Below are 12,520 nucleotides of genomic sequence, written 5' to 3'. Positions count from 1 at the left end.
CTCCAGTCCCAGAGGCTAATTGATTCTCTCTATCTATAAAAGGGGGCTTTTAAAGACTCCTTACCACGTGTGGTCCTTGTAGAGTGATTGTGACTCACTTGTTAATTTCGGAGATATCCACCCACCTCCACCAGTCTGAATTGCTTGCTTCCTGTGGTGCATGTGTGCTCAAACAACCAGGAGGGGAAGAAGGTAATCATGTTCCCTGCTCCCAGGTTAGGAAAGGGGAGAGGGAGAAGAGGAAAGGAAATTAGCCTCAATGGCAGAGCAGCAAGGGCTATATTCAAAGCATGAGGTTTGTTACACTGTTACACTACCATGATATTTGGCCTCACCTTGAGTTCCCTGGAATGGAGCCAGTCTTCTATGGACTGAGACCTCTGAAACTATGAGCCCCCAAATAAACTTTTTCTTCTCTAATTGTTCTTGTCAGGTATTTTTGGTCATAGCAGCGAAAAAGCTGACAAAAACACCCTCTTTGATCCTGCAACCTCACTTCTAGGAATGGGTTTCATGGATATAATTGTGTATAAGAAAAATGATGAAATAAGAAATGTACATAGCCAACGATGAAAAATAACTCATATATTCTACCAAAATGAACCACTTAAATAACTTTCATATACTGGAATATTATAAAGCTATCAAAAATGAAAATTTTTTATATATTGACATGAAAAGACTTAAGTTTTAAAAAGGTAGGAATATATATTTATAGTTGCTTATATACTAATAGACACTTTGTAAGAATATATCAGAAATAACTGTTTACTCAAAAGGCAGTGAAGATAATGTGGGACCACCCTGTGATGGTTGGGAGGCTTTTCACTATTTACCTTTCTCAATTTTCATTTTTCATTCACACAAATGTGTGCTTGTAGTCCCAGCTGTTTGGGAGGCTGAGACAGGAAGATCACTTGAGTCCGGAAGTTTGAGGCCCATCTGCGTGACACAGAGAGACTTCATCCCCGCCCCAATAAATGAAATAAATAACAGAAATAACTAAAAGTAGAAACAAAGCATCAGTCTGATTGACACTTTTTGTAACGTAACTGCGTGCTTTATTGAGATACACAGTAAAGCAGTAATATAATACAATAGTAAGGCATATATTTGGTGAAGTCTGATATGTTGTGAAAATGCAGTAAAACTGAAGTTTAAAAAAATAATTAGTAAATGTTACAGTGTTGGTGTTTAAACACAATATTATTATGATACTCAAGTAAGAACCCAGTACCTGAAAACAATGACATAACATGCCATGTGATGCTTATGCTTCAGTTACACTGATTATGATTTACAGTTTAACACTCAGTGGTTATAAAGAACACAAAATAATGTCCAAATTATGCTTTAAACTCAGCAATAAAGCTCTCAGTTTTTATTCAAATATTTTGACAGACTCACTCCAGAACTAATATCTAAAAGATAAAACAAAATCAAAAGATTAAAACAAAATTATGCACTCTACCTCTGATTTTAGAGTGAAACCTAAAACTTCTTAGTAGGATGTAAAGTAACCCCTTGTTTTAAATGTTGGTTAAAACAAACCTCGGGTAAAGAAAAAGTCCAGCGTCAGAGAAAGGAAAAAATGCAAGACTAAAACCAAATCTCCAAGTAACTTAGAGCTCTCCTTAGAGCTTTGGAAATTATAAAGGAGAAAGAAAATCGAGAGTAATGGCCACACGATACACACGTGGCGAAGCTGTGAAATCAGGTGTGCACAATTACCAGGAACACCCCAAAACCAAAGTGAGGTAGAAATAGCATGAGAAGCTGTGTGTGATGTTAATTATCATTAATAAAACAATGGACAAAACCCACACTCCAAAAGTTAATTACACTTGATGTCAGAGGTAACAGATTTGCAAAGTAATAGGACACACAATGATTTCTATTGAATTAATGCATTTTTAAAAATTAAATAGTAATAAAATGGCATGAAAGAGTAAAGCTTTTTCCTACCAGTCCTTAGCTTTTCCTCTTCATTGTTTCTCCTCACTTTGAAGAATTTGTTTGCTTATATATTTATCCTGCCTAATTCACCGTAAAGGGTTTGGAGAAGGATTTGCTTTTGGAACAGATGAATTGATTTGCCTTCCCACTTGCAAACCTTTGTGGAACTTCTTGTAGAGAAATGTGAAGGAGGGAAACAGAGTTCATGGGCTTCTGGATGGATATTTACCACTGTCACAACGTGATGGGGCTACTATCTTACACATTTTCCCAAGGGTTATTTTAAACTAATTTCTTGCAGCATTCAAAAATTCATCATGATGGGAAGAAAATCGACAAAACAACAATAACAAACCACTCACTTCTCTGTGAGAAGAGGGCAGAAAAATTCATTTGTGATTATAGATATGTGTGTATGGATGGTTATGAATCTTCATCCAGTCCTCTAAGAGTGGCCTGCTCCCTCACAGGGATGGGCTGGGAATCCATAGCCCTATAGCCCCGCCACTGTCCTCCTAGTGCCTGGGAGTTAAAATGCCTTCTGATGCTCCTAATTTCCACAGAAGCATCATTAAATCTAAATGGTGGCTTAGCCAGCAACAGGAAGCCAAACATATCAACCAAAATATTACTGTGATATAGTAAGTCTTATGGATTCCTTCACATGTTCCTTTTTTAAAAAAATTCAATACTCTAGTCAGTGGAAAGTTTAAAATGAGAAACATCTGGAGTCCTGGACAATGTTTTAGTGTGGTAGTTTCCTCCTAGCTTCAGGCTCCAGAGAAAATTCATTCAAGACCAAGCAGGTAAGTCCAGATGACTAGAAGCAGTTTTTTTTTTTTTCCCATTAGAAAGTGGCAGGAACATTTGAAGAAGAAATTTAAAAGGTCTATAGAAATTCTTTCCCTTTCTCTATATACCTATAGTATTTATATACTTATAGACATATAGATGTATAAAATGAAAGCCCACAGCCAGACCCACTCAGTCAACGATACTCAAAGGAGCAATGTGAAGTAGTCATTTGGTGGTGTTAGAAGAAGTCCTATCTTTAATATGCAAGGAAAGAAAAAAAGCCATGAACCTCATATGAATATTACACTAAAACAATGCAAAACAATGCGCTGCCTCAGTTCGTGTGTGTCTTTTGTGTGTGTGTGTGTGTGTGTGTGTGTGTGTGTGTGTGTGTGCGCGCGTATATGTTTGTTTTTAGGGGTTTTTATAAACAACTTTTTTTTATAAAGCACACTTTAGTTTACAATCTTTCTTTATAACTGTTATAAATTTTTAAACAACCCAAAATGCGTTCCATATAAAGAAATGGCAAGTTATTTAGCTATCAAGATTTTACATGTAGTTTTCTTATAACTTTTTTGTACAATTGCATAGACGTGTAAAACCTGCCATTGTTAACAAAACAATAACAGACTTAGAAACTACTGAAATCTACAGTATAGTACCACTACCCTTCACAAAAATATAGATTTTATTTCTTGTAAACTCTTACTGTCTAATCCTCTTTGTTGTATGAATATTATAAAAACCATGCGGGAATCAGGAGTTGTAAAACATTTATTCTGCTCCTTCTTCATCTGTCATGACTGAAACTAAGGACTCCATCGCTCTTCCCAAATCATCTGCCATGTGGAAAAGGCTTCCTACATTGTGTCCTGGAAAACAAAGAGAAACAAAGGGTGTAGGTATCATCATCTTGATTTTCTTGCTATTTGGGAAATCATTACCCACTTCTGGGTGAAGACAACACAGAAGCTGCACTGAAGGTGAACACAACAGGGTTTAATTTCCCCCAGTTTCCAGAAAGAAGCAAAGCCTTGTTAATGAAGCATCACACATTGTTAGTATCAGCTTGCTTAATACTGGAGCAGGCTACTGGTGTCATTTACATGAAAAATATTGAGCACTGCATTCATCTTCCCAATGGAACTATCATATAGCAAAAAGATTCTGTGGATAAACACAAGATTCCTATTGTAACAGGAATCATTTCATGATGAGGTAACACTTTTTCCACCTTACTGTATTTATATCTACTTGTACTATTTTTTATGATCAAACCACCCCTACCATAACTGTCACCACCCTCATGAGTACCATCACCACCATCATGATCATCATCACCATAACCACAATACCATCACCATTAACATCACGGCCACCATCACCACCATATGAAATCTTCATTTCCAGGCTATGTCAGGCTGTGAAGGGTAGAGGTAGTATTGCAGAGGTGGCTGATTCCTCTCTGCTTTTACTTGGGTTGAAAAATAAACTCTTGAATTGACCTTTGTGTATACTATCAACATTTGAATTAGGAAACTTCAGAGTAAAAATTGCCTCTTATCCCAAATCACTCTAGAGCCTAATTATAATATGACCCACATTCTAGCACGCATAAGGCCCTGGGTTCAATCTCTAGCACCAGAAAAATATAATAATATGACCCACATGTATGCATGGATTTGGGTACCTGTGTATCCATCTTTGATATCCTCCTAAATGAGGGTTAACTATCAGAATAACCTTTTAATAATAATGTGGCATGACCTAGCATTAATGCCCCAGAATGGAACATAAGAACAGCATGTTCCTGGATGCTTTGTAGCAAAATTTAGATCTAGACTATGATGTTCTGAGACATTCACACTTTATGGCTTTCCTTTTCATTTATGTCCCATATTTTTATGGGGCTAATTTTAATTCTTAGACACTGGTAAATCATACTGCTCAAAGTACTGCCTTTGGAATGGAAAAGCTTTCCTAGGCTATGACTACCTTGCCATGGATCAACTTTACAGATTCCCAGAATAATTGTTAAAATCCCAATAAAAATTAAAGATAGTCTAAAGCAGGTATTCTGTCCTAATATTTATTCCCAGAGACATGTCTTTTTTTTTTTTTTTTTTTTTTAATACGAGGGGATCAAAAGAGGATTCACGGGCAGGCACTTAAAATGCCACAATGGCACCAGATCAATTTAGGACTTATTAAAAGTTTAATGTGATTCAAGCATTTGTGTTACAGTGACCAAGTTTGTAAATCTCTTTGAGCTTTATTAGTGCAAAAAGTTTTGGCGAGAGCTAATTACATTCTTTTTAAAAATCACTTTGGATTTTGGCTGAGACTGCAAATATAAAAATTTTTAACAAAGCCTATGTACTGTTCAAAAAAGTGGTCAACAGTTTGGCAGTCCTCTATGAAGAACTGAAATTGTCTTTTGACTTCTTATTCTTTTTAAAATATTTATTTTTTAGTTGTAGTTGGACACAATACCTTTATTTTTTTTTATGTGGTGCTAAGGATCTAACCCAGGCTTTACATGTGCTAGGCGAGTGCTCTACCGCTGAGCCACAACGCACCCCCACCACCCAGTCTTTGACTTCTTTATATTATAAAAACCACAGCAAGATGCAGTGGATCCTTTGTTGCTCCTTCCTGCTCAGAGTACAAATAGATAATGATGCCACCAGCCAGGAGGGCTTCTCGGTTTTGTTTTGGTACTGGGGATTGAACCCAGTGTTTCTCTAGAACTGAGCTATATCCCCCTGCCACTTTTATTTTATTTTGAGACAGGGTCTTACTGAGTTGTCCTGGCTGGCCTCCAACTTGGGGTTCTCCTGCCTCAGCCTCCAGAGTAGCTGGGATTAACAGGCATGTACCACAATCCCTGGCCCTGTATCTATTTTTGAGTGCACAGCAATCCTGGGAAATCTGCACAATCATTCATGCATAATTGAAAAGGATGAACTGCAAATTTTGAATTACTAGCAATCTTCACAGCTATTAACAAAGCCAGTGAAAAAAAATCTCAGATCCTAACAACATGATATCTGAATATAATTCAAACTATTTCTTATGTCCCACATCTAACTATAGGATACTTCACCTAATAGCTAGAAAATGTATTGTAAAACATAAATAAAAAAAGGAAAGAACTTGGTTTTTCTTGCTCGCTATGGATAATAAAAGTGCCTTTTTAGAACATGTGCTAAGGGATGTGGACTAAAGTTCAAAAAATATTAAAATAAGTAAATGCATCTGTAAATTATATAGCCAAGTGGTGCTTCTATTCTTTAAAATGTGTTCAGTTACCACCTGGAAGGAAAATTCTTGAGTTTCTTAAGAGGCATAAATTCTAGGGGTATCTGCTATTGAAAACTTTGCCAGGGAAAACAGGTTCATTATTCTTAATACAAAACATATATTCCCACAAAAATGTTAGATGGTTTTTCACCTGTTTAGACTGTTAAATGTTAAAAATATAATATAAGGATGGCCACAAGTGGCCATCCTTATATTATAAAAACAAAGAGTTTTTAGAGTCACCTCACCATATCTGTTATCCCTTTAATTACTGCATTTATAAATACCTGTTTCACCAAAATAATGATTCCATTTTTTTTCATGAAGGTTTCCATAAGATCCAGAAAAAAAAATACAAATTCTGTTTTGGACAAAATATTGCCCCAAAGAATCAAACCTCAATCCACTGGAGGATTCAAACCACACTGTGACATGCATACATAAAACCAATTTGTATCCTAGTTCTACTATCCGTGTGGGTAAGGCACAGCATTAGTGCGGTCATCAATTTTACCTGACAGATTTTTCTAAAGTCAAAATTAAAATCTCATTCCTATAAACGCAAGGGGCACTGAAAAGCAGCCAGGATTCAGGCGTTTGCAATCAGCTTCAGGCACAAGTTGACACCAAAATATGTCTATAGAAAGTATTAATTTAATCCATTCTTAAGCAAGGATTATTGAACACAAAGGCACCATGCGTTGAACATTAGGGCAGTTTTATGTTTTTCCAAGTTGGCACTAACTGCAACACATTTAGTCTCACAAGCCGCCACTGCCTAAGGGAGTTGTTTTCCACAGTGATTGGAATTGAGACTTTCTGGCAAACATCCAAGACCTCAATAGCAATCTGGCACTCTATTTTTTTTAAAAATACAATTCCCAAATAAATGGTTAGTATTCAGTTGGCCCAAGCAAAGCCAGAATACTGCAGTGAAATTTGCTTATCTTTTCTTCTCTATAGTTTAATCTCTGGGAAATATCTGGTCTACTGTGCATTTAGGGTATTGTCATAGCATTAAAAAAGTGATTATTGTTTTGATTCTCTGGCTTCTGGAAACTTATCTGACTATAGTATGCCTTAGGTAGTCATCTCCAAGTGCCTCTGTGACTTTAATTTTGTGTGCTGGCCTTTTAAAAAAGTTGTTCATCAAAAAGAACGCATACAGGGGGTCAAAACTGTGGCACAACTTTTCACAAAAAGTTAAAATAAATTTTAAGAGGCACTTACCATAAGAACGAAACCAAGAAGTGTCACATATGAAGTACATGAGGTAGGAGCACTCAATGCTTCACTGATTCAGGTTTCTTTAATTTTTCCTCCCAGCCTACCACTCCCTCCCTAAGACCCCATTGCATGAAGCCCTGGAAGGGAGCACTGGTGTAGACACACTGAGGATCATGGGATTCATTAAACTTGCACAGCATGGTGTTAGCAGAATTTCCAGTATGATTTCTTATGTTTAAATGAATCAGTGGACTTCAGTCCATCCCATTGCTAACAATCCAGAATCTTCTCATATAGGAACTTTCCACCCATTCAATCTGTCACCCAGAACAGTGCATACCACTGACATCCCACCAGTGAGCTTTCCTTCTCCTCTCTTTCACATTAAACTCTTGGCAAGGACAATCTTGTTTCATTTGGGCTGTCACTCAACACTGTCATCCAACAGCCACTTGATTAGGTAATTCGATGTTCAGACAATATTCCAGGTAGAACAGGAGTAAGAAGCAGTTTTTTCACTGTAAAATCCCTAAACCACATTCAGTGATAGTGCTGTATGCTGCTGCTTTCAACCCCTAGTGAGACATTAAAAGAAATTCAAGACTCCAACTTTCAATTTTTTTTTGGAACCTAATTGGTTATTATTCTCTCTTAGTTCCAAATGCCAAATGAAAAGGAACATCTTCTAAAGGGCAAGTGAAGATGACATAAGCATTTCAACGCTATTTTCTGAGGTGGCAGTATAGCGTAAGAGTTAGGAGTATGGCTCTGGAGCCAGGTTGCCTGGAATTTAATCCTGGCTCTGTCACCTTGGACACACTGCTAACCCTCTTACTAACTGAATTTCCTTATCTGTAAAATGGGGTTAAGAAGTGTATCTACTTCATAGATCTGTCATTAAGATTATTTGAGGGAAAATATAGCAGGGGCTTAGAACAGTGCCTGGCACACAGTATGTGCTTCAAAAATATTAGCTAAAATGGGAAAGAGTGTAGGAACCAGGAAAAAAGAAAACAAAACCCAAATGACATCATCCCAGAAGACTAAAATCCAAGGGCACTGGCAGAAAATGCTAAGGTCCTGGAAGTGGAAGGAAGCTTTATGACTCATCAATTATGTTCACGGCTAAATTTATTTTGAAGACTTTGTTTGTGTTGCAAATGGCAACAGATGATGAACTGCAGGATTACATCCTAGGGACCACAGAGGATTGCCACTTTCAAGAGATTTCTGCTCCCCCAACCCCCATTCTGTCGTCATGGTGATGACCACAGCAATGAATGTTTGAGGAATGTTCTTCATGAGCTGCAAGTGGAGAGGTGACTACCATCCTTACATTATGACACAATGTGCAATACACACATGCGCGTGCACACACACATTTCTTACACAAAGGCCAAACATAGAAAGCGGGATGAGACAGACAGAAGCCATGGCTGTGAGCCTGAATCTCACTAACCTCTCTCATTGGTTTTCCAGGGGTATTTCTTCCTTTAATAATAGAGAGAGGAAGAGGTAGAGATATCAGAAAGGGGAAAAAAAACATGCATAAATATACAATTTCATACCAATTTGCTTCTTTTACCAAACAAATGTTGCGATGACAATTCATTTATTCCCTTCTGGAGGAAAAAAAAACAAACAAACAGAAAAACCCAAAAGACACATCTAGTCGAATAACCTTTACATACACTTAAAAATCAGTGTAAACAGAAAACATGATTCAGGAGACATCATTTATAGAATCCACAGAGTTCACGCATTAAACTGGATGAAAACTGGCATGGAATAGAAATTTGACAAATTGAGCATTGTTTTCAAGGGCAACTGTAGAATCTTAAGCTTAATATTCAATAATCTCAGACTCTCTTCACTTTGGACTTGACAATCAACACACTGAAACATAAAAAGTAATTGGCTGTTGTGTGCCAAAACTTTGCACCCCAAATGCAAAGGAGAATCCCATATAGAGGCTGAACTCCATACTCCTGGGATAATCTATTCTATCTGGTAGAAACTGAGTATATTGATGATTGGACTGGGGACATTTGAGAAGATAGCAAGAAAAGATGAAGGGAAGAAGTGAATCTCACTAATGGGCAGGCCATAGAGCCAGATCCAAGAATGAGCCTTCAGTCTCCTCAAATTTCAATAAATATCAGAACATTGAGAGTCAATGGCTAAAGACACACTTGGCTTGCTTTACAGAATCCTATATCTATATGCATTTAACCTATTTTTGAATGAGAAAGTATGTTTCATAGTTGGATGGAAATTAGGAACCTCCGACCATACTTAATATCTCTTGGGCATGAAGTTTCCTTTTATCTCCAGGTCTTCAAAAGTGAAATACTGGGTTTCAAGCTATTTGGCTTTGGCCATGGGACATTTCCTAATAGTCTTAAATGGAATTCCAGCATTTATAATAGATAAAAGTGGAGTTGTTAGAGAGCCTGTCCACCATTTCCTTTTCCCTCAACCCATCATGCTTAGTGGTTCCAAGACTAAAACTCCCTGAAATAACTTCAGAGAATGAAGAAGTATGGAGTTATAAAAGAAATCTTTCTTAACTCAAGTTCCAAACTTCTAGCATATATTAAAAGTTTTTCTAGGTATGACTTTTTCCTTCCTTCCTTGCCTCCCTTCCTTCTTCCCTCCTTCTTTTCTTCCTTCTGAATTTTCCTGAGAGTTAGAGATTGCTTAAGGACCATGAAAGGATGTTCTTGATGCTCCCCAACCATGGCAAGAGAGAAAAAAAATTTCTGGATCCTCAGCAGGAGTGTTATCAATGGCAGATCCATAATATGTCATAGGAAAAGGGAGAATATCATTAAGCTCCTTGTGAATTACTTGCCCTTTCTTTTGAATACCTTTTTGGTTTTTCTTTCTTTTTAAATCTTTATACTTTCAGGTATACTGTCTGGTAATAGAATTCTCTTTCCCTATAAAACTATAGATTCCTTGAGGGTAAGTTCCCATGTTGCTCACCCACATTTTATCCTTAAACCTTAGCCATTATTCATATTTGATAACTGCACTGAATTCGTAAGGTAGTAGCAAGATCAAGGCCAAGTGTCTTTTCTGTGTTCTAAGCAACTTGGCCTTGGAGTACTATTCTTTAGCTTGAATGCCAAGAGTTTGTAACTTGTTCTGGCTTGTCACTTTGTTCTATTTTTAAAACTTCAGAACTTTTAGGGAGGACAGTATTGTTAGAAAATGATGTGATTTCATTTCAGAATGATCACAGTTCCTAGAATGATCAACTTTATGTATCTTTATTAATTTGACATCAAGTCATATTCAGAAGTTAGTATCAACTGCTTGCAGCTGGATAGTCTGCAGAAAATGCTATTTGGGTGGTTCTAGGTAGGTACTTCTTCAGAAGCCATGCTTCAGAGCCTATGTAAACCCTAATCTTATTCCAAATCCTCCCTCTTCATTCAGGTCCCTATGTGCTCATTAACAGTATAAAAAGAAGTTCCTCTTTTTGTAAAAAATAAAATAAACTGTTAAAAGCAAATAATGGCTGGGTGCAGTGGCACATGTCTATAAACCCAGTGACTTCAGAGGCTGAGGCAAGTGGATCTCAAGTTCAAGGCTAACCTTAGCAATTTAGTGATGCCCTGTCTTAAAAAAATAAAGCCAAAAGGGGCTGAGGATGTAGTTCAATGGTAGACTACTCCTGGGTTCAATCTCCAATACAAAATCAAACCAAAACCATAAAAAACAAACAAACAAACAAACAAAAAACAAATAATGTTTTCTATTGTACTGGGAACAGTTCTACACTGACAAAATAGAACCTACTTGGTTGCAACATTTTAAAGAGTTCTTGATCAATACACATACACACACAACACACACACACACACACACACACACACACACACACACACACACAAGTACCAGATAGATGTTTGATTTCATAAGTACAGTCTTTGGAAATGAATTTCCTTACACCTTCAGTTCAAGTGTCCATCTGGCAATGTGGTATATTATCAGGAAATGAATCAAGAGAAAAGGGAAGTGTGTTGGGACAGTACTGGCTCTAAATAAAGGGCTTGGTCAGGTCTGGAGAAGTTTAGTTTCCTGAGGCAGTATGAACTTGAGATTATTGATTGTAATTTACCAGTTCAGAGACAAAAGTGGAAGATGTTATTGTTTTTGACTATCTTTAATCTTAGTTCACTATTTTTAAAAGGTAGGGGAAATTTTGTCCATTTTTAGGGCTTCTGTTTCATTTACAAGTCAAAGATGATTCAAATAGCTACCTATGCTTTCAATACTGAATATACAAATTCTTTGGTGAATATGGATATAAATATATAAATCAATTCAATAGCACAGGTTTGTTGAGCTGAAACTTAGTTAGCACTGAAGTCCATGGCTGTATTCATGTAATAAGCCAGAATGAACACAAAATAGTGTAAGGCAGAGATTGGTAAGATTTCTCCATGCAGGGCCTGATAATAAGTATTTCAGGTTTACAAGCCACACAATTTCTGTAGCAACAGTTCAAGCTTGTCACAACCACTCTGCCCTTGTAGTGAGAAAACAGTCATCAATAGCATGTAAATTAATAGATATGGCTGTGTTTCAATAAAACTTTATTTCTAACAACAGGCAGTAGGCCAGATTTGGCCCATGAGCTAATCCCTGGTGTAAAGGATAGCTGCTCACAACTTTTGTGGAACTAGATTAGAAACAATAGTGCCCCAAAGGGGTACATCCATCTGCCTTTGTTCTTTATGTTGCTCTTCCATTTAAAAAAAATGTGAGCTGGGCACCATGGCACATGCCTATAATCCTAGCAGCTCAGGAGGCTGAGGCAAGAGAAAGAGGATCTCAAGTTCAAAGCCAGCTTCAGCAAAAGTGAGGCACTAAGCAACTCAGTGAGACTCTATCTCTAAAAAAAATACAAAATAGGGCTGGGGATGTGGCTCAGAGGTCAAGTACCCCTGAGATCAATCTCCAGTATAAATAAAACAAAGTAAAACAACAACAAAACCCCACCAAACAAAAGAAACAAACTATGAAATGATGTGAATTTTAAAAGATGGCAGGTTTTAAAAAGCTCTTGTGTTGGGTAATTTAGGAACCTTTGACAGAATGTATGTGAGCATATTTGAGAAGGGATGGTATAAAAGAGACAGGATGGTACAAGCTTTGGGAGACATATTATGTGGCACAGGTCAGTAGGCCAGAGACTACACACACACAACAGAAATCCTCACAA

At 37.1% G+C, this 12,520-nt stretch overlaps 1 protein-coding gene across 23 annotated transcripts in view; it reads right to left on the bottom strand.

Annotated features, from left to right (window-relative positions):
- Nucleotides 1-1,031: 1,031 nt before the first annotated feature.
- Nucleotides 1,032-12,520, bottom strand: part of Dmd (dystrophin) — a 2,094,227-nt gene continuing 2,082,738 nt past the window's right edge. For 15 of the 23 annotated variants that reach the window (XM_078034984.1, XM_078034996.1, XM_078034982.1 and 12 more), the window contains one exon: nucleotides 1,032-3,626. In XM_078034984.1, coding sequence (XP_077891110.1) covers nucleotides 3,529-3,626 — 98 coding nt within the window. In that variant the 3' untranslated portion in view covers nucleotides 1,032-3,528. Of the gene's footprint in view, nucleotides 3,627-8,743; nucleotides 8,776-12,520 lie in introns of all 23 variants that reach the window. The other 8 variants (XM_078034988.1, XM_078034991.1, XM_078034995.1 and 5 more) reach the window with 1 other exon arrangement.

Source organism: Ictidomys tridecemlineatus, chromosome X, assembly GCF_052094955.1.
Source record: "Ictidomys tridecemlineatus isolate mIctTri1 chromosome X, mIctTri1.hap1, whole genome shotgun sequence".
Lineage (NCBI taxonomy): Eukaryota > Metazoa > Chordata > Mammalia > Rodentia > Sciuridae > Ictidomys > Ictidomys tridecemlineatus.
The sequence above is the reverse complement of the archived record's forward strand: the minus strand, read 5'-3'. Positions and strand labels throughout refer to the sequence as shown.